Source organism: Muscardinus avellanarius (assembly GCF_963383645.1).
Source record: "Muscardinus avellanarius genome assembly, chromosome: 16".
Taxonomy (NCBI): domain Eukaryota; kingdom Metazoa; phylum Chordata; class Mammalia; order Rodentia; family Gliridae; genus Muscardinus; species Muscardinus avellanarius.
This window is the reverse complement of record NC_137802.1, coordinates 71211959-71232940: the sequence shown is the minus strand read 5'-3', so window position 1 is coordinate 71232940 and position 20982 is coordinate 71211959. Positions and strand designations below refer to the sequence as shown.

General features: G+C 58.3%; 1 protein-coding gene across 2 annotated transcripts in view; it reads left to right on the top strand.

Moving 5' to 3' along the window:
* DNAH17 (dynein axonemal heavy chain 17) overlaps positions 1-20982 on the top strand; it is a gene marked incomplete at both ends in the record, with an annotated part of 104593 nt that overhangs the window by 56826 nt on the left and 26785 nt on the right. For both annotated transcript variants that reach the window (XM_080712247.1, XM_080712246.1), the window contains 18 exons: positions 1919-2076; positions 2439-2577; positions 2750-2977; positions 3596-3733; positions 5433-5565; positions 6572-6699; positions 7884-8032; positions 9553-9835; positions 9937-10110; positions 10874-11081; positions 11452-11617; positions 13511-13613; positions 14460-14607; positions 14973-15064; positions 16398-16559; positions 17049-17213; positions 18517-18708; positions 20404-20670. In XM_080712247.1, coding sequence (XP_080568373.1) covers positions 1919-2076; positions 2439-2577; positions 2750-2977; positions 3596-3733; positions 5433-5565; positions 6572-6699; positions 7884-8032; positions 9553-9835; positions 9937-10110; positions 10874-11081; positions 11452-11617; positions 13511-13613; positions 14460-14607; positions 14973-15064; positions 16398-16559; positions 17049-17213; positions 18517-18708; positions 20404-20670 — 3033 coding nt within the window. The remainder of the gene's footprint in view (positions 1-1918; positions 2077-2438; positions 2578-2749; positions 2978-3595; positions 3734-5432; positions 5566-6571; positions 6700-7883; positions 8033-9552; positions 9836-9936; positions 10111-10873; positions 11082-11451; positions 11618-13510; positions 13614-14459; positions 14608-14972; positions 15065-16397; positions 16560-17048; positions 17214-18516; positions 18709-20403; positions 20671-20982) is intronic.

Here is a 20982-nt window from a genome sequence, read left to right as displayed (position 1 = left end):
GGGGTTACCCCAAGGCGAGGGATGGAGGGCACTGAGGGAGAGGGAGGTCAGGGACGCGCCTTTATGGGGCTGCTGGGGTGGCCGGGGTCTGGTAGATCATTACCCAACTCTAGTTGTGCCAGGTGGGTGGAGACGGCCTGAGGGCTGAGGGGCGATCTCCACTGCTCAGTGGGACGCCCATGCCAGACCTGTGGCCCTGGGAGGAGCGATCTGGTGCCCGAGGTGGCCGTGCCTACTGGGGGGGGGGGCAGCCGAGGCTCCTGTAGGGGGTCATTGCTCCTACATGGGGTGTGGTCGCATCATGGGGTGATCTGTCTGCAGGCTTTGCTCTTCCCCGAATCCCAGGCAGCTGCAGGCTTGGGGCAAGGAGGGGACTTCTAGGTACCACCCCAGGGGTCTGGACCAGGGTATCGTAAAAGCTGGTAGGTAGGTAGATATGCCTGCAGATCTTGAAAACACCTTAGTTACTCTTACCTTGGCATCAGATTAGGTAAGTTTAGCATCCAGTAAGGCAGGGGAAGTGGGTGGCCAGTTCCCGGACCAGAACCCGGACCCGCGGACCTGGGCCTTGGGGAGGGAGCCGCTCATGTGCTTGGCCCCACACACGTGCAGGCTCCTGCCGCACTCCAGTGTCAGTGAACAAACCCCCAAGTATTTATGTGGCACTTGTTTGAAGCCCTAAAAGTTTGTGGATGCAAACAGAGGAGCAAGGACCAAGGACAGGGATGGGGTGACGAGGGGCTGGATGAGGCTCCACAGACCCAGGCCACACAGGAGGAAGCCCGGCCCACCAGGGCAGAGAGCGACCCCCCCCACACACACACACACACCCTGGGCAAGCAAACCAGAGAGGTTTGAACTGCAAGCGCCGGGCGCCCTCCAGTGGTAGCTGGGAGCTATGCAGCCGCCTTCTCACCTCTGCAAAAACCCAAGGGCTCATGGGACCCCTGGCCAACAACAGATGGTCTTGGAAACTCTGTACGCAGTTGGCTACTAAGCCATCTCTGGCCCTGGCTAGAGTAGGAGCAGATCACAGGAAAGGGCGGGAAGGGGAAGCTCAGTAACGACAGGGGCAAGTGTCCGTTTGGGCAGCAGCGTGGACAAACGTCCGAGACAAACTTTGCTGGAAGACAAAGCCCGTCTCAATTGCACGCTCTGCCCTTCCACTTGTGTAAGGGCTGACAAGACGGGCATCTGGCTGCACACCTGTAGTCTCAGCCCTTGGGAAGCTGAGACAGGAGGATTGCTGGTTTGAGGCCAGCCTTGGCAACTGAGGGAAACCTCAGTAAACTAGCAATACGCTACTTCAGAACAAAAACCAAGTTGCCGGTGGTGCACGCTTGTAATCCCCACACTTGGGAGGCTAAGGCAGGAGGATCACAGGTTCACAGCCAGCCTCAGTCACTTAGCAAAGCCCTCTGCGACTTAGACCCCTTTTCAAAGAATAAAATAGGAAACCAGGCGTGGTGGGCACACTTGTCATCCCAGCATTCGGGAGCCTGAGACAGGAGGATCGTGGTTTGCAAACAGCCTCAGCTACTTTGAGGCCCTTTGCAACTCAGTGAGACCCTGTTTCAGAATAAAGAATTTAAAAATAGGGCTGGGGGTGTAGCTTGGAGGTAGAATGCCCCTGGGTTCCATCCCCAGTACCACAAAAAAATAATGGTAATTAAATAGGGCTGGGGCTATAACCTGGACATAGAACGCCCCTAGGTTCCATCCCCAGTACAGGAAAAAAAGAGAGAGAGAGAGAGAGAGAATAAAATAGGGCTGGGGGTAGAGAAGAGGTGTCGGCAGGGAGGGAGGGGCGGGGGAGACGCGAGGGTCCTGCGCACTCGCAGCCACCATGCCATGCCTACATGCCAGGCGAAGCCCGCATTGCCACAAAGGTGGCGTGTCTGTTGTACCGACCTTGTAGGTAAAGTGTGTCCAAGATGCGATTCGGGCCAAGAAGAAGACGTTCAACTTCCTGGGCGAGGTGATAAGCCTGATCCCCACGGTCGGCATCTTCATCACCATGAACCCCGGGTACGCGGGGCGCACGGAGCTGCCCGAGAACCTGAAGGCCCTGTTCAGGTGCGTGGCCCCGGGGAAGGGCTAGTGGCAGCAGGGGGAGCTGAGCCGGTGGGCAGGGGAGCAGGGAGGACCAGCCCCCGAGCGCAGCAGGCGGGGTCTTCTCGGGCGCAAGAGGTTCCCACCTGAGAAGCCCGCTCCTCCCCTGGACTTTTAGAGAGAGTGTGAGGCCTGGAGGTGCTGGGGAAGAGGCCTGGGGAAGGACAGTGAGGGTGGTGGCGGGGATGGGCTCCACGCCCCAGGAGGTGGACCGAGGCCTGGGGTCCACTGGCAGGGGTGGGGTGCTGTCTTAGGGGCCGGGGGCAGCTGGGGTCAGGGATCCGGGAGCGGGAGGAGAGGCCCACAGCCCATTGGCGTCTCCCCAGGCCCTGCGCCATGGTCGTCCCCGACTTCGAGTTGATCTGTGAAATTATGCTGGTGGCTGAGGGCTTTCTGGAAGCCCGGCTGCTGGCCAGGAAGTTCATCACGCTCTACACTTTGTGCAAAGAGTTGCTCTCGAAGCAGGTCCGTGCTCCTGGGGTCCCGGAGTGGCAGAGGGCCCGGGGAGGGATCTACGCGTCCCGGTGTCACGCTGGCCTCTGGCCCCACAGCCCCCAGCCCAACCTCAGAGCCACCCAGGGCCAGGGCACCAAGGCCAGCCACGGGAAAGCGCACTCACCCCTCCCTCCACCCCCAGGATCATTACGACTGGGGCCTGAGAGCCATCAAGTCCGTGCTGGTGGTGGCCGGCTCCCTGAAGAGGGGGGACCCCACCCGGGCGGAGGACCAGGTGCTCATGCGGGCGCTGAGGGACTTCAACATCCCCAAGATCGTGACGGACGACCTGCCCGTGTTCATGGGGCTGATCGGGGACCTCTTCCCGGCTCTGGACGTGCCCCGGAAGCGAGACCTGAACTTTGAGAAGGTACGCTGACTCCCGGGGCCGCCTCCATCCTGAGGAGCCTGGCCGGGCAGGGGCTTCCCTCCGGCCTGGGGTGTCTCCTCCAGCTGAACGCTAGGTTGGTCACTAACCGGCAGGCGGCCCGGGAAGCCCACACAGGCCTGCCTCCCTTCGTGTGACAAGAACCCAGGGGCCGGCCGTGGTGGCGCGTGCTTGTAATCCCAGCATTTGGGAGGCTGAGACTGGAGGATAGTAATTCGCGGACAGCCCAGCTACTTAGTGAGGCCCTTTGCAACTCAGTGAAACCCTGTTTCAAAAAATAAAGAATGAAAAAAGATAGGGTTGGAGGTATTGCTCAGAGGTAGAACGCCCCTGGGTTCCATCCAGTACTGCAAAAAATAAAAATAAAAAACTCATGAGCCACAGCCTCTGCCCTGCACAGCCCCAGCCCCTTGGTGCTGGGGATCCCACCTGGGGCTGTGGGGGGGTTCTGGGGGGGCATCGGCGGCAGAGCTGGCCACTGCGACGCATCTTGATCCGAGGGCAGGCCTCCCGTGCCATCTCCCACTGCACACGCAGGAAGCCACCCTCCCCATCACAAGGGTGGTCCCCTCCCGGCGCCCAGCCTCGCGTGCCCCCCAGGTTATCAAGCAGAGCGTGGTGGAGCTCAAGCTGCAGGCGGAGGACAGCTTCGTGCTGAAGGTGGTGCAGCTGGAGGAGCTGCTGCAGGTCCGCCACTCGGTGTTCGTCATCGGGAACGCAGGCAGCGGCAAATCCCAGGTCCGTGGCCTGCGGGGACAGTGGGGGTCGGGGACCTCCGCACCCAGGGCCCAGCCTCGGGGAGCCCTCCTCCCCGCCTCCCTCTCGTTCTGCCCTGTGCCCATGATACTGGTCACCTGCCTCCCATCCACACCCTCCCGACCCCTGCGGGGGTCGCTGGCGGCCCGTGTCACTAAGGTTGGTGACACTGGAAATTCTAGGCCAGCCAGTGTTCAGCTGGATCCCTACAGGAGACGCTGTTGTGCCATTGTGAACATGTCATTTCCAAAGATTAATAACAGGGGCTGATCTCACAACAAGTTATTTTCAAAAAGGCAGAGACTCACTGGGTGTGGTGGTGCTGGCATTTTTGTAATCCCAGAACTCAGGAGGCTGAGACAGGAGGATCGCGGTTCACAGACAGCCTCAGCTACTTAGTGAGGCCCTGTTTCAAATATAAAGCATAAAATATAGGGCCGTGGGTGTTGGTGTTGCTTGGAGGTAGAATGCCCCTGAGTTCAATCTTTGGTGAGAGAGAAAGAGAGAGAGAGAGAGAGAGAGAGAGAGAGAGAGAGATGGACGGAGAGAGAGAGGGAGAGAGAGAGGGAGGGAGGGAAGGAGGGAGGAGAGACTCTAAAGACTCTGTTGTTTTTTGTTTTTGTTTTTTGCAGTACTAGGGACGGAGCCCAGGGGCATTCTACCTCTGCATTCTACCTCCGAGCGACACCCCCAGCCCTATTTTTTATTCTTTATTTTGAGACAGGGTCTCACTGAGTTGCAAAGGGCCTCACTAAGTAGCTGAGGCTGGCCAAGAACTGCAATCCTCCTGCCTCAGCCTCCCAAATGCTGGGATAACAAGCGTGCGCCACCATACCTGGCTATACACTCTGTTTTCTGAAAAATCTATGGACACAAACACAAACATATACTCATGTGTCCTTAAGACTCTCTTCCTCAGCCAGGCGTGGTGGCCCACACTTGTAATCCCAACATTGGGGAGGCTGAGACAGGAGGATCGCAACTTGCGGACAACCTCAGCTCCTTAGGTCCTCTGCAACTCAGTGAGACCCTGTTGAAAATAAAGAATAAAAAGTAGGAGGCCGGGCGTGGTGGCGCACGCTTGTTATCCCTGCGCTTGGGAGGCAGAGACAGGAGGATCACACAGGTTCGAAGCCAGGCGCGTGCGCTGGCTTAAGAGACCCTGTTTCCAAATAAAAATACAAAATAGGTGTCTGGGAGTGGAGCCCGGAGGGAGAAGGGCTTCCAGGAACCCCAGTACCACAAAAAAAAAAAAAAGTAGGGCTGGGGGTCTTGCTCAGAGGTAGAATGCCCCTGGGTTCCCTCTCCCAGACCGCAACAACAACAACAACAACAACAACAACAAACCTCGCTTCCTCTGGGTAGAGGAGTCATGGAGCATTTTTCTTTCCCCTGCCGAGCTTGCATTACTTGTATGATGAGGGAGAAACGAATGTGTTTTTCCAGATCTTAGCGTGGTCCCAAGAGCTCTGGTCACCAAGCGCACTTGACCTCAGAGGCGGCCAAGGCGGGGGGTGGGGGATACAGACTCGCCCGCACCCACAGAAGCCAGCCAGGCCCAGGAGGGGGTTCCGCTTGTGCCGACGCGAGGGCACCCTGTGCAGGCCCGCGCGTGGTCCTCTGTGCAGATGTAGCGGTGCTGGGGACTAGACTCACACCTGATGCCCCGTGCCCACGCCAGGTCCTCAGATCCCTCAATAAGACCTACCAGAACCTGAAGCGGAGGCCGGTGGCCGTGGACCTGGACCCCAAGGCCGTCACCTGCGACGAGCTCTTTGGCATCATCAACCCGGCCACCAGGGAGTGGAAAGACGGTACAGCAGGGGCAGGATGGCGGTCCAGACCCCACCCTGCAACTGGCCAGGCTCCCTGGGGGGGCCCTCGGCAGGCTCAGATCCACAGTGTAGCGCTGGGACCACGCGCACACAGGGCGCAAGGGGGCAGCGGAGTGCTTACGGAGACGGAGGGCGCTCGTGGGGCACGGCGGCACATGCCTATAACCCTGGATTCTTGGGAGACTGGGCCAGGAGGATTGCAGGCGTGAGGCCGGCCTCAGCAACTGAGACCCTCGGCAACTTAGCAAGTCCCTATTTCAAAATACAAAGGGCTGGGAGTGTAGCTCAGAGGTAGAATGCCCCCTCTACTGGTACTGGGTTCAGGCCGTGGTATAAAAAATATATATATAACAAAAAGACATTGGGTGCTGAGAACAGAGAGGGCGGTGCCACCAGGCAAGGAGGAGCCCAAGGAAGGGCTGCCGAGGGCCAGCCGCCTGGGGACCGCTGCCCAGGGCGCGGGGCTGCGTGCTCGTCCGCCTGGCCTGGAACGCTAGGGAAGCAGGTTTGTGACCAGGGAAGACCTCGAGGGCAATTGACAACAGGCAGGAGGAGCAGGCCGGGGTGTGGGGTGCAGCTCGGGGCACCACTTGCTGGATTCAGGGACATGTCCCACCTCCCGGGGCTCTGGGGTCCAGGGAGGGCCGTGCCTGGAAGAGGTGGCCCCGCCCCCGCCCCTCACCTGCCTGCCTTCCTCTGAGTTTACCCTCTCTTTCCACCTGTGTGCCTCTTTAAGCCCTCCGCCATCCCCTTTCGTGTCTGACATGGGAGGGGCCAGCTGGCCACTGCTGAGTGGATGGACCAGTGCAGGGGCCGGGTGCCTGCCTTGGGCCACAGGGGCAGGAGTGAGGGCGGGGGGAGGGAGCGTCTAAGAGGGCGGCGAGGGCCAGGAAGGGGCCAGGAAGGGGCCAGGGAGCCTGGAGGGAACGTCCCAGGCGCCCACCGCCCTTGACCCAGCCTCAGTGTGGCCGCCCACCTCCCACAGGCCTTTTCTCCACCGTCATGCGTGACTTGGCCAACATCACTCACGACGGACCCAAGTGGATCGTCCTGGATGGGGACATCGACCCCATGTGGATTGAGTCTCTCAACACCGTCATGGATGATAACAAGGTGCGGCCCCAGGTCTGAGCCGCCCCGAAGCCACGGCTGGCCGGGGCCGATGGGTGTCACGGGCGGCGTGCCGCACACTCTTGGCGCCGCTGGAGCTGGGGCAAGAGGGCGTGTGCCCAGGACCCGGAGTGACAGAGCGCACCTGGGTGCCAGAGCTTCCCCCTAGGACGCAGCTCGGCCCGGGCCTCCTCCTGGGGGCGCTGAGCAGCAGCGTGGGCCAGGGGTTGAGGCGCGGAGAGGGCTTCTCCAGCTCTCCATGGAGAGACAGAGTGGCCTTCGGAAGCATCGAGACACAGTTTAAGAAAAGAAGCTGGGCACAGTGGTCCACACCTGTAATCCCAGTAGGTGGGAAGCTGAGACAGGAGGACCGCAGGTCAGAGACTGGCCTCAGCAACTTAGCAAGGTTCTGTGTCAAAAGAAAAAATAAAGAGAGCTGGAGGTATAGCTCAGAGGTGTAATGCTCCTGGGTTCCATCCCTAGTACCAAAAATAAAATAATAAAATAATAAAGTAAAAAGAGCTGGGGATATCTTAGGGATAGAAAGGGATAGAATGCCCCTGGGTTCAATCCCTAGTATCGAAGGGGAAAAAAGGAAAGAGAAAATAAAATAATTCTCACTGTGGCATAGATGCACACCTGAAATCCCAGCTGCTTGGTTGGGAGGCTGAGGCAGGAAGATCTCAAGTACAAGGCCAGCCCGGGCAACTTAGACCCTATCTCAAAAAAAAAAAAAAAAAATATATATATATATATATATATATATATATATATATATATATATATATATTTTATGGTACTGGGGTTCCTGGAAGCCCTTCTACCTCCGGGCTACACTCCCAGACCTATTTTTACATTTATTATTATTTTTTTTGAAACAGGGTCTCCTAAGCCAGCGCACACGGCTGGCTTCGAACCTGCGCGATCCTCCTCTCTCTGCCTCCCAAGCACGGGGATTACAAGCGTGCGCCACCACGCCCGGCAAAAAAATAATTTTTAAAGGGTTAGGGGTATAGCCTGTAGTAGAGTGCTTGCCTAACACGTGTAGGTTCCAGGTGCCGGTCGGGGCTAGAGGCGTGGATGAAGGAGGCACTGGGCGCAGGTGGCGTGGGTGCCTCCCTGGCTGCTGTTCCCATTAGGGACACAGGGCTGACAGCGGCCGCGCCGACCTTCCACCCCCTGCCTAGGTGCTGACCCTGGCCAGCAACGAGCGGATCCCCCTGAACCGCACCATGAGGCTGGTGTTTGAGATCAGTCACCTGAGGACCGCCACCCCGGCCACGGTCTCCAGGGCCGGCATCCTGTACATCAACCCGGCGGACCTCGGGTGGAACCCGTGAGTAGGCTTGGGCTTCTCCGCTGTGGCGGGTGACCCGTGCCACGCACCCACACAAGGGCGCATGCGGTATCACGGCCACATCACAGCACTGAAAAGACAGGACTCAGTTGTCTGCAAAAGTGGTGTGGAAGCCGGGCGTGGTGGCGCACGCTTGTAATCCCCGCGCTTGGGAGGCTGAGACAGGAGGATCGCGCAGGTTCGAAGCCAGCCTCAGCTACTGAGTGAGGCTCTCAGCAACTTAGCGAGACCCTGTTTCCAAATAAAGTATAAAATGGGTCTGCGAGTGCAGCCCAGAGGTAGAAAAGCCCCTGGGTTCCATCCCTAGTACCACCAAAAAAAGAGAGAGAGAGAGAATGGAACACAGAGAATGGGGTTCAACCCGAGAGGCGGGAGCAGCAGTCCGGTGTGAATGTGCGCAGTGGACCCCACTGAAGACCGCCGGCTTGGGGGGTCACCTTCCCTGCACCAGGCACAGACCGCACTTGCATAGACGGCCGTGTGAGGGTGGGCCCCATCACGCTGGTGATCCAGGTGCAGGGGCAGAGGTGCCCAGCTCTCGGTTCTCTGCCCTGGCAGAGGTGCAGGAGGAAGCGGGGAGCCCGGGGCGGGAGCGCACCCCCGACAGGCAGGCGCACGCACAGGGGTGGGAGAGCTGCGGCCAGTGGCCTGGCTGTCCTTGGTGACGTGTGCCTCCCGCTCGCCTGGGGCGTTCTGGAAATGACACGGGCTGAGCTCCCCGACCCTCGAGGGAGCCGGGCAGTGTTTACGCTCTCGGCACTTACTGCAGACCGGACACTCTTCTGTGGGCTTTGCAAAGGCCAGCCGCACAGTCCTTGCAGTGGGGGCCATGCACGATGAGACACCTGGGACCCAGACCCGCTGAGCAGCTTGCTGGCCGCTGCCCAGCCCACCCCAGCCCAGGCAGGCGGGCCGCAGCGCCCACGGCCCGTGCCACGGTGGTGGAGGGGTGCGGTTGCGTGCCAGACAATACGGTGTGTCCTCGAGGGTCGCCTGTTGTATTGATTTTGACCCTTCCATTGAGCGGGACAAATTCAACTCTGACTGAAGCCCCAGAGGGGCGTGTGTGTGTGTGTGTGTGTGTGTGTGTGTGTGTGTGTGTGTGTGTGTGCATGCACGTTCTCCTCCAGCGCTAAGTGGGTGCTTCGGGCATGGTTGGATCCAGAAGTCCCAATGGAGTCCCGGGAGCCCTGCCCTCTGGCTCTCCCGCCTCCTCGTCCTCCTCTCCCTCCCCACCCCACCTCCGTGATGTCATGACCCTTTTCCTCACCTCCTTTCCTCCTGTCCATAGGCTTTCATTTGGGGGCAGGTGGTAGTAAGAATGTTCCGGTTGTCTGGGTTTCGGCACCCCCGTAACGAGAACCCCAAGGGAGCGCGCAGACCCCGCTGCCGGCGTCCCCACCAGATGCGCTCAGGCCTACGCCGGCCCCCATGGCGGCCACGCGGGGGTGGCCGGCCTGAGCCCCGGCAGCTCCCCACAGCGGCCGCCGTCCCCCCAGGGTGGTGAGCAGCTGGATCGAGAGGCGCAAGGTGCAGTCCGAGAAGGCCAACCTGACCATCCTCTTTGACAAGTACCTGCCCACGTGCCTGGACAAGCTGCGTGTCGGCTTCAAGAGGATCACGCCCGTGCCCGAGATCACGGTCATCCAGACCATCCTGTACCTGCTGGAATGCCTGCTCACGGAGAGGAACGCGCCGCCCGACTCCCCCAAGGAGCTCTACGAGCTCTACTTCGTGTTTGCCTGCTTCTGGGCTTTCGGCGGCGCCATGTTCCAGGACCAGGTGACGGGCGTGGCGGGGACCCGCTGCCCGAGCCCTGCCCGCCACCATCCCCGTCCCCGTGCCTCCTCTTAGCCGGGCCCCTGCGTTTGCCCTCCTAACAGCTTATCGATTACCGAGTTGAGTTCAGCAAATGGTGGGTCAATGAGTTCAAAACCATCAAGCTCCCCTCTCAGGGGACAGTCTTCGACTACTACATTGATCCAGACACGAAGAAGTTCCTCCCGTGGACAGATAAGGTGCCCTCCTTCGAGCTGGATCCCGACGTCCCGCTGCAGGTAACACCCCGCCCCACGATGCCCAGACAGCATGTCCAAAGGGGGCTTCCATCAGTGGGTAATGGACAAGCCGGGCTGGTGGTGCACGCTTGTAATCCCAGCACTTGGGAGGCTGAGACAGGAGGCTCGTGGTTTGTGGCCAGCCTCAGCTACTTAGTGAGGTCCTGTTTCAAAATAAAGAATAAAAAATAGGGCTGGGGGTGTAGCTCGGAGGTAGAATGCCCCTGGGTTCCATCCCCAGTACTGCAAAGAAAAAACCTGTAACCCTAGAACTTGGGAGGCTGAGACCAGAGGATTGCAGGTTCAGGGCGAGCCGCAGCAAGGTAACACGACCCTCAGCAATTTAGGGAGACCCTGTTTCATTAAAAGGGCTAAGCCAGGTGTGGTGGTGCATGTTTGTAATCCCAGCATTTGGGCGACTTAGACAGGAAGATCACAGTTAGCCAGCAGCCTGAGCTACTTAGTGAGGCCCTGTGCAACTTGGTGGCACACGCTTGTAATCCTAGCATTCTGGAGGCTGAGACAGGAGGATTGCAGTTCTGAGTACTTAGTGAGGCCCTCCGCAACTCAGAGAGACCCTGTTTCAAAATAAAGAATAAAAAATAGAGCTGGGGGTGTAGCTCGGAGGTAGAATGCCCCTGGGTTCCATCCCCAGACCCGCAAAAAAAAAAGAAAAAGAAGAGAATCACACAGGCTTTAGAAAGCCATTAAGATCCGCGTGCTAGCTGTCAGGTGGAGCTGGATTTGCCCCCGCCACCTGCAGGCGTCTCTGGTCCACACCACGGAGACCATCCGCATCCGTTACTTCATGGACCTGCTGATGGAGAAGTCGTGGCCGGTCATGCTGGTGGGGAACGCTGGCACCGGCAAGTCGGTGCTGATGGGGGACAAGCTGGAGAGCTTGAGCACGGACGAGTACTTGGTGCAGGCCGTGCCCTTCAACTTCTACACCACCTCGGCCATGCTGCAGGGTGAGGCGGCACCGCGGCCCCCAGGGCGCCCCCCACCCCTCTCCTCCCGGCCTCTGGCCTTTCCCCGCAGGAGCGCCAGGTCAGATGCCTGGTCCCAGAGCATCTTGTACCAATCCCCGCAGCACAAAGGCTGTCCCGCCCCTACCCACTCCACCCTGGTTCTGTTTGCTCCAGGGGCCAGGCGGCTGGCCGGCTAACCTCCCATCCCCTTGAGAGCCCTCGCAGGCGGGCGCGCCCAGGGAACCCGATCCCCGCCATCTCTGACTCCTTTCCTGGTGTCGGGAGGATCCGGGAGGATCCAGGAGGCCCCACCCCCTTACGGTGCTGCTCAGGGCTGCTCAGGGTGGTGGCTGACCCTCTGCCTCCCCAGGCGTGCTGGAGAAGCCGCTGGAGAAGAAATCCGGGAGGAACTATGGGCCGCCAGGCACCAAGAAACTCATCTACTTTATTGACGACATGAACATGCCCGAGGTGGACAAGTACGGGACTGTGGCCCCCCACACCCTAATCCGGCAGCACATGGACCACGGGCACTGGTGAGGCTGGCCACAGGGCGGGGCCAACCGCTAAGGGCGGGGCCAGGGGCGGGGTCACGGGAGTGCTGCCGCAGGGCTGGGGGCGGGGCCAGGGGCTGGGGGCGGGGCCAGGGATACAAGCGCAGGGCTGGGACAGGGCTGTGGGTGGAGCCAGGGGTGGAGCCGTGAGAGGATTGGAGCAGGGACTGGGGGCGGGGCCAAGAGGCTGTGGGTGGGACCTGGGACGGAGCCTTGGGAGAACTGGAGCAGGGGTCACAGGTCAGGACAGTGGGTCAGCTGTAGGGGTCAGGAGGCCATGGCATAAGTAGAAGCACCATCCACCGCCCACAGGCTCACAGGGCAGGGACAGGGCCGTGGAGAGGTATCGAGGTCCCCTCTCATGGCCCATTCTACCCACATGGCAGTGGCTAGGACCCCACAGAAAGGGGATGATGACGCCCGGCTCAGGCAGGCATTCATCCACCCCAGGAGACCAAGAGGTGCCACAAAGGAGCCCCCACTGGGTCAAGAAAGGCCCCTGGGGAGGCCTTAGCTGGGGGCTGGAGACTGAGTCTGGGTGGCCATGCTCTGCGCAGACAGCGTGTGTGAAGGCTGTGGCGGGAGGTGACCCAGTCCACGCGGGAACCGAGGAGAGTTACTGCTGGGCGACTGCTGCCGGACCCCAGGGTCCCGGGGCAGCTGGACAGAGTGGACTTTCTCCCAAAGGCACGGGGAAGCCAAGGGTTTGCAGTTGGGAAAGATCAGAACATTCTGTTCAGCCACTTCTTACAATCAGCAAGTGGAACCACGTGTGGCGCACCCTTGTCATCCCAGTGCTCGGGAGGCTGAGACCCGAGGATCGCAGGTTCATGGCCAGCCTCAGCCACTTAGCGAGGCCCTCCACAAGCTCAGTGAGACCCTGTTTCAAAATAAAGAATAAAATATAGGGCTGTGGCTGTAGCTCAGAGGTAGAATGCCCTGGGTTCCACCTCCAGCAAGTAGCCCATGCCAAACCCGGAAGTTCTGGCACCAAAGGAGTCCCCAAACCAGGCAGTAATTCACGGAACCCACCACTGCCACCGAGATGTGGGGTGTGAGGGGTCACGCTGCCTGCTGGAGGTCACTGCTCCCTGAGCAACAGAGCAGACGGCCATGGGCCTTCCCCACTGAACACTGACCCTGAGCACAGGGCGGGGCGGAGCAGGCATGCTGCCAGCAGCATGGGTGGGGGCGGAGGGTGGCTCCTGGGTACTGACACAGCCCGGCAGGGGGGGGGGGCTGGAGAGAGACATCTCTGAGGAACAGAAAGTGCTGCCGCTGGATGGGGCACTTGGGGGCGGAGACAGGAGAAGGGGGCACATGAGACGAGAGGTGATGGGATGAAGTGGACCCCTGCAGGTGGGCTTCCTGCGAGGCCTGGGGTCCACCTTGGCCCATCCAAGCCCTTCTGAGCCCTTGAGGTGGCTTCACAATGCTCACCTATAACCCCAGTGCTCAGAAAGCTGAGACAGGAGGATTGCAAGTTCAAGGCAACTTTGTAAGACCCTGTTTCAAAAAGTTTGAAAAGAAAAAAAGGGCTGGGAGTGTAGCTCAGAGATAGCATACCCCTGGGTTCAAATCCCAGTACCCCCAAAAAAGGACTGGGGTGTCGCTCATGGTAGAGCACGCCTGGGTTCAATCTAAGTAAGAAGAGAAGAGAAAAGAAAAAGAGGAAGGAAAGCTTGGCTGAGATTCCTGCGCGCTTTTCCTGAAGAGGGCCACACACACTGTCAAGCCTCAGCCATGCCTAAGTCTACACCTGCCCCTGAGTTTCTCCGGAGCCCTTCAGGAGGGGTCAGGGCTGGAGCACTTTCTCTAGAGGGCCAGCCGTGTAAACCTCACGGGGGCAACGTTCTCACGGGCCTCCCTGCGCAGGTACGACAGGCAGAAGCTGACGCTGAAGGACGTCCACAACTGTCAGTACGTGGCGTGCATGAACCCCACCTCGGGCTCCTTCACCATCGACCCCAGGCTGCAGGTGGGCAGGCGCGGCGGGCCTTGGCGGAAGGGGACAAGGGTGGTGTGGGGGTCAGGGCGGCGACTGACGTTCTCAGGAGACCTTGCTGGCCTTTCAGAATGTACCAGAAAATTCAGAGAGGCAAGAAAGGCCAGGTCAGCCAGCCCTCCTTATGCCCGCACCGGGCTGCCATATTTAGCCAAGAAAAATGCAGATATTCAGTTAAACCTGAATTTCAGAGATAACCACAAAGGCTGTTTTAGCAGACGTATGTCCCATGCAAGACTTGGAACACACTTATACTTAATATATTTTTAGCTGGGTATCGCGGCACGAGCCTGTAATCCCAGTACTTGGGAGGCTGAGACAGGAGGATCGCAGGTTCGAGGACAGCCTCAAGTGATTTAACAAGGCTCTCAGCAACCTATTGAGACACTGTTTCAAAACAAAAATAATGAGTAGGTCTGAGGGGTGTAGCTAGGAAGTAGAATGTCCCTCGGTCTAATCCCCAGAATCAATCAATCAACCAATCAATCAGTGTATTGTGGGATGTCTGAAGCTTGGATTGAACAGGGCTCCCTGCCCAGCCCTTGCCTCTAAATGACCAAAGCAGGTGAAGACCTGGGATATAACCCCAGGCCCGCACTCTGAACCACACTTCTGCCTCTGTGAACATTTCTGGACGGCACCAAGTAAACGAGGCTGTTTCACACTTAGCGAATATTTAACGTGAGTGTATGGGAAAAGCACAGAGAAACACCGCCCATCCTGACCATGCCCCAGAGACAGAGTCAGTGTGGACAGGGTCTGCTCCGGGAAGGCAGCCCCCCGCGCTGCCTGATGGAGGTCTGTGCTTATTCTGGGCAGCGCCACTTCTGCGTGTTTGCCGTGAGCTTCCCCGGCCAGGAGGCCCTCATGACCATCTACAGCACCATCCTGACGCAGCACCTGGCCTACCGCTCGGTCCTCATGGCCATCCAGAGGATGAGCAGCCAGCTGGTGGCCGCAGCCCTCGGTAAGCCGGCCGCCTCCCCCTCGCCTGGCTGTAGGGCCCAGTGCTTTCTGGGGCTGCTGGTTCTTGGCGTTTTCCCCTGGTGGGATGTTTTATTTATACTTTGGAATCAGTATTTTTTAAATGATGCTGTTTCAACAGGAGCTCCGTGAACTGCAGCTGAGGGGGAGGAAGCAGAGGATAGGAAACCCAGGGCCCGGGGCTGATTGACCATAGGGCAGCAAGCTTCCTCCCTCCCCAGTAGTTACACAGATTTCTGATTTAAACTGTCACCATTTCGTAGCCCACTTGCTCTAGAAACGTTATACTCTGTACTTCCTGAGGCTGTTAGGAGCCCTCAGAATCCATGAGTCTTTTTCCTGTAACAGCCTTGCACCAGAAAGTCACGGCAACGTTCCTTCCCACGGCCATCAAGTTTCATTACATCTTCAACCTCAGGGACCTCTCCAACATTTTCCAGGTACCGACCTACGTCATGCGGCCCTTTGACCAGGTCCCCGGCCTCTGGGGGCTCTCCGTCTCTGTCACCCTCAGGAGAGCGAGCTGGTGATGCCAGTGAGGGTGCGATGGTCACCAGGATGATGGTGACGGTGGTGAGGGTAGTGATGATGGTGATGGTGGTGGTGATGGTGGTGATGGTGATTGCAGTTATGGTGATGCTGCTGCTGATGGTAGTGATGGCGGTGATGGCGGTGGTGGTGACGGTGACGGTGGTGGTGGTAGTGCTGATGGTGATTGTAGTAGTGGTGGTGATGATGATGGTGGCGGCGATGGTGATGGTGATGATGTTGATGGTAGTGATGGTGGTGGTGAGAGTGGGGTTCATGATGGTGCTGGTGGTGAAGATGGTGGTGGTGATTTGGTGATGGTGGTGATGGTGATGGTAGTGGTGATGGTGATTGTAGTTGTTAGTGGTGGTGATGATGATGGTGATGGTGGCAGCGATGATGGTGGTGCTGATGGTGATGCTGCTGGTGAGAGTGGGGTTCATGATGGTGTAGGTGGTAAGATGGTGGTGCTGGTGGTGAAGGTGGTGTAGTGATGGTGGTGATGGGGATCAAGCTTCCTCTCGTTTATTGATCGCATAGTTGGATTCAAAGCTGACTCGGGCATTGGGCTTGGCCCTACATTCCCATTTTCTCCTGTAAACAACACATAAAGCTGGTCTCAGATCCCCATTTTACAGAGGGAGAATCTGAGGCCCAAGGAGGTGAATCATGCCCGTCTCCTCTGCTCTAAGCGTCAGCCCTCCACGCCAGCCCACTGCCCGCTGTGGCAGTCACAGCACACAGCAGGATGCGCTGTTCCTTGTGACTTTGTTTACCTGGTCCCATCTCCCCACAAGAATGCAGATCCACAAAGACGGGTCTGCCTTGCCGTCACTGTCACCGGAGCCTGGAGGGTGCTCGGGGAATAGCTGACCCCGCCAGGCTTCCCAGAGTCTCTTGGCCACTATGTGTCCAAGCCTGGGCTGGACCCAAACACTGTGATCTCCTGCCCCATGGCCTTTGACGTCCAGTTCTCCAGTATGATCTCTGCCTGCCTTGCCCCCTCCTCACCGCGCGCCCCATTAGAGGATGTGCCCTGAGCCCCACGCTGTGAGGCAATCCCCACTTCTTGGGACAAAGACGTGCCCTTGGGCTGCCAAGATGCGGGTGATCTCAGCAACGCGTGGCTTCGCGATACCCAGGGGAAAGTTGTACCATAGCTTCCCCCAGGGAAGCAGCTACTTTAAAGCCCCGGGCTTGCCCTGGTGACAGCTGAAGGCGCTGACCACCCTGTGCTGGGGGCAGGGTCTCTTGTTCTCCACAGCAGAGCTTCTCAAGACCCCGCTGGACCTGGTCCGCCTCTGGCTGCATGAAGCGGAACGAGTGTACTGCGATAAGATGGTGGATGAAAAAGACCAGGAAACGCTGAGGAGAGTCACCATAGCGTCCACCAAGAAGTTCTTTGATGTGAGTCACGCCACCAGTTCCCGCTGCTGAGCCCAGAGAGGCCCCAAGCGGGGAGCTGCCGGGGCCAGTGACAGCCGCAATCCCCTTGAGAGGGCTCTGGGGGTACAGGACGAGATCCACGTTAGGTCCCACTTGATGCCCAGGTGAGAGGCGGTGGGTGGGCTGCTCCTGTGTGACCACCTGCTCCACCCACCTGGCTGGGCAGAGACCCTGCCTAGCGCCCTGAGCCCCGCTGGCGTGTTGTGTATTTTTGGTGAGATCATTCCTTCCGACTACGCATCCGTTCCTGAGACGGTGGGACCCAGACCACCCATCGGGGATTTTGCAGTGGCTTGCGGGCTGACGGCAGTTAGAGCTGTGGGGTCCCCGGAGACCTGGCCTGGCCTCTAAGGGCCAAGTCCTTCAGCCACCTCAGCCAAGTCCGAGGGCCACTCTTTACTCTGTGTCCGTGATGGCGAAAAAGAGAAACACCTTCTCTTTCATTTACAGGAACTCGGGGAGGAACACATATTTGCCCGGCCAAATATCTTTTGCCACTTTGCTCAAGGGATCGGCGATCCCAAATACTTTTCTGTAACCGACGTGCTTTATCTGAACAAGCTACTGGCGGACGTCTTGGACAGCTACAACGAAGTCAACGCGGTCATGAATTTGGTAGGTGCGGGCGCCAAGCAGACAGGGCGAACACGAACCAACCGAGACAGAAACTTCCCCTCCTGTCCACCCAGCAGCACCCCTCATCTACAGGGCACACGTCCCGAGCCCCCGGTGGGTGTCAGAAACCACGGTGCACCGACCCCGAGATACACTCTGGGTTTCTCATGCATGCATATCTGTGATACGGTAGAGCTTATAAGTTAGAGCTGGGCCGGGCGTGGCGGCACATGCCTGGAATCCAGGGACTTGGGAGGCTGAGACAGCAGGATTGCAGATTTGAGACCAATCTCAGTAATGTAGCAAGACTTCAGCAACCTAGTGAGACCCTTTTTCAAAAAAAAAAAAAAAAAAAATGGGCTCGAGGCAGAATTCCCCTGGTTTCCATCTCCAGTACCTCAAAAATTAATCTGGGCGTGGTCGTGCACACCTGTAACCCCAGTGACTCTGGAGGCTGAAATGGGAGCATCGCAAGTTCAAGGCCAGCCTGGGCAACTTATTTTTTTTCTTTTAATAATTTTTTAATTGAACATAAATAGTATACATTTAAACTATATTTGGTGCCCTCTCCCCTCCCGCCCCCATTTTCCCTTCCCCCTCCCACCAATGGTTGTCCAGATTAACCATGTCATATTCATAATTTTACACATGTTCAGATGTAGACCCTCATTAATCAAGATCAGCCTTCCTCCTATCTTTCCATTCAAACTTTGCTGGTATTTCCCCTCCATTATCTGGAGTCCCACTGGTATCCTCTGTGTTTCCTAGTTTGGGCATATTAGAGGAAACATATGTACCTTCTCCTTCTGTGCTTAGCTGATCTCACTTAACATAATGTTCTCCAGGGCTTTCCATCTTCTTGCAAATGATATAATTTTGTTCTTCTTTATCAGCCTGGGCAACTTTTAGGAAAGCCCTCTCTCAAAGTTTTAAAAGGGCCGGGGGTATAGTTCAGTGGTAAAGCACCCCTGAGCTTAACCCCCAGCACCACAAAAAATAAATTAGACACAGTAAGAGACTAATAATAATAACTAGTAAAGTAGAATAATCATCATAGAAGTTATTCAAAACAGATGAATTATTCTTGGAACCTCCCACTTAGTATTTTTGGACCATGGTTGACCGTGGGTAACTGAAGTCACCACAGCCAAGGGGGAAAGACCATCAACATGGGGATGGGGTCCCGCGGGCTCCAGGACGCCCCGCCCACACCCCGTCGGCACTGCCTGCAAGGGACGGGAAGAGCCTGCGCTGCACGCTGGGCGCAGGCGCGGGATCCCACTCGGCCCCTCCGGTGTCGCAGGTGCTGTTCGAGGACGCCGTGGCCCATATCTGCAGAATCAACCGCATCCTGGAGTCTCCCCGTGGCAACGCCCTGCTGGTGGGCGTGGGGGGCAGCGGGAAGCAGAGCCTGTCACGCCTGGCCGCCTTTATCAGCGCCCTGGATGTGTTCCAGATCACCCTCAAGAAGGGCTACGGGATCCCAGACCTCAAGGTGAGGACACAGAGAAACCCAGCACCCCCTGCTCCCCGCCGAGGCCACCCCCTAGCACAGAGACCGGATGTCACCCGGTCCTCACGGGAAGTGTCTTTACCTTAAAAAGTAAAAACCAGAGCCGGGCACGGTGGCACACATCTGTAATCCCAGCACTTGAGAGGCTGAGACAGGAGGATCACAGGTTCAAGGCCAGCCTCAGCAACTTAGCGAGACCCTGTTTCCAAATAAAAAAATATAAAAGGTCTGGGGGTATATAGCTTGGAAGTAGAATGCCCCTGGGTTCAATCTCTGGTACCAAAAATAAATTAAATAAATAAAGGCCAGGGCACAGCCGGTGCTCCTGCCCCTTGCAGGCCAAGGGACGTTCTAGCTTGTTCCTGGTTCTCCAGACTAAGGGGTTCAGAATGATTGCGAGGCCCGAGATTCGGATGGCTGTGTCTTTAACTAAATAAGCAGGCATGCTGCGGATGCTTTTTACCAATATCTGATTACGGAAAACTTGCTCTCCGGGGGGCCGTGTGCAGCAAAAGCTGCTAGTCCAAACATCAGGACAGTGCTGGAGCCGGGGGCGGAATGGATTGGGCGACGCTGCCGGGGCTGCCTCTGTGCAGCCTGGATGTGGCCAGGCTCTGGGAGCCCTCGGGGACCTCCCTGGACGCTGGGCCCTGACATTGCTGGCCAGCTGGCCGACTGGGCGGACCTGGAGTCAGTGCACAGCGGGCGTGTGCGGGCCCCGGGGAGCGGGCTGTGCGGGGCAGCACCTCTGGGCCAGCCCTCCCCCGGCTTTGTTCTCTACTTTGGGGTGGACTTGACCTTTTATATAAAGGCCCTGCTGACCCGAGTTTGAAATCCCATGTTAAGGGAGAGGGTCTCCTAGAGGGCCGCTCTCAAAGACGCTGCCTCTGAACCACGTCGGCATGCGCGGGTCCTGACTTGCTGACCGCGCTGGACCACGCAGGTGGCAGGGGGCAGAGGGGAGGAGAAGCTGCTGCCCTGAGCTCTCAGGACCCGTGGCCCCCAAAGCTCAGCTCCTGCCACAGCAGGAAGGTGCACAGGGGACGGCTGAGTCGAAGAAAGGGGGGCGCCTCCCCGTGGGAGCCCAGCTTTGTGTGGCCGGTGACAGAACACGGACACGTGCTGCTAAGCCGGGCACAGTGGCGCACGCCCACAATCCCAGGGCTCGGGAGGCTGGACAGGAGGATCGCAGGCTCAAGGCAACCTAGCGAGACCCTGTTTCAAAACAAAAAAATAAAAGGTCTAGAGATGTAGCTTGGAGGTGAAATGCCCCTGGCTTTGATCCCCAGCAACACACACACACACACACACACACGACCACACAGTGTGGGTCCATCCGTCTATCCAGTTGGCTGCTGCGAGCCTGGCTGTATCTTCTGCACAGCTTCTGGTCCAGAGATGTAGCTTGGAGGTAAAATGCCCCTTGGGTTCGATCCCTAGTGTGTGCGTGCACACACACACGCACACACGCACACGTGTGTCTGTCCATATATCGGGCTGGCTGCTGTGCGCCTGGCCGCAGCTCCCACGGCCTCCAAGCTCCCTCTGCAGAGCTGCACGTAGCCGGGAAGCCGTCCCCAGGCGTTGGCTCTGCGTGGCCGTGGACGACGCGTCTCAGCGAGGGCCACCCACCTGGTCGAGCCGGCCGCGTCTCTGACCGTGTGCTCTCCGGTGCAGATGGACCTGGCCGCACAGTACATAAAGTCTGCCGTGAAGAACGTGCCGTCCGTGTTCCTCATGACGGACTCCCAGGTGGCCGAGGAGCAGTTTCTGGTGCTGATCAACGACCTGCTGGCCTCGGGGGAGATCCCCGGGCTGTTTGCAGACGACGAGGTGGAAAACATCATCTCTTCCATGCGGCCCCAAGTGAAGTCCCTGGGCATGAACGACACCCGGGAGGCTTGCTGGAAATTCTTCATCGAGAAGGTTCGCCGGCAGCTCAAGGTGGGAGCCGCGGCCTGGCCGCTCCCTGCCTCCTGTGGGGCGTGGGGTTTTGCTCTGCAGCGCTGGGACTGTTCCTACCCGGGAGGGGGGAACGGGGGGTGGGGGTAACTGATGAACCGAAGGAAGTATTTTATCCACACACCCCCTCCCCACGCACAGCAAGTTTAAACAGATACGCACACCTTGGCCTTCAGCGTCAACTGAAGGGAAAGTAGGTTGAATTCCCTAAATATGACGGAGAGGACCCTCCCCCGGGGAGGCGCAATGCCACGGCTCTGCTCGCTTCTCCCCAGCTGGGTGCCGTGAAGCCGG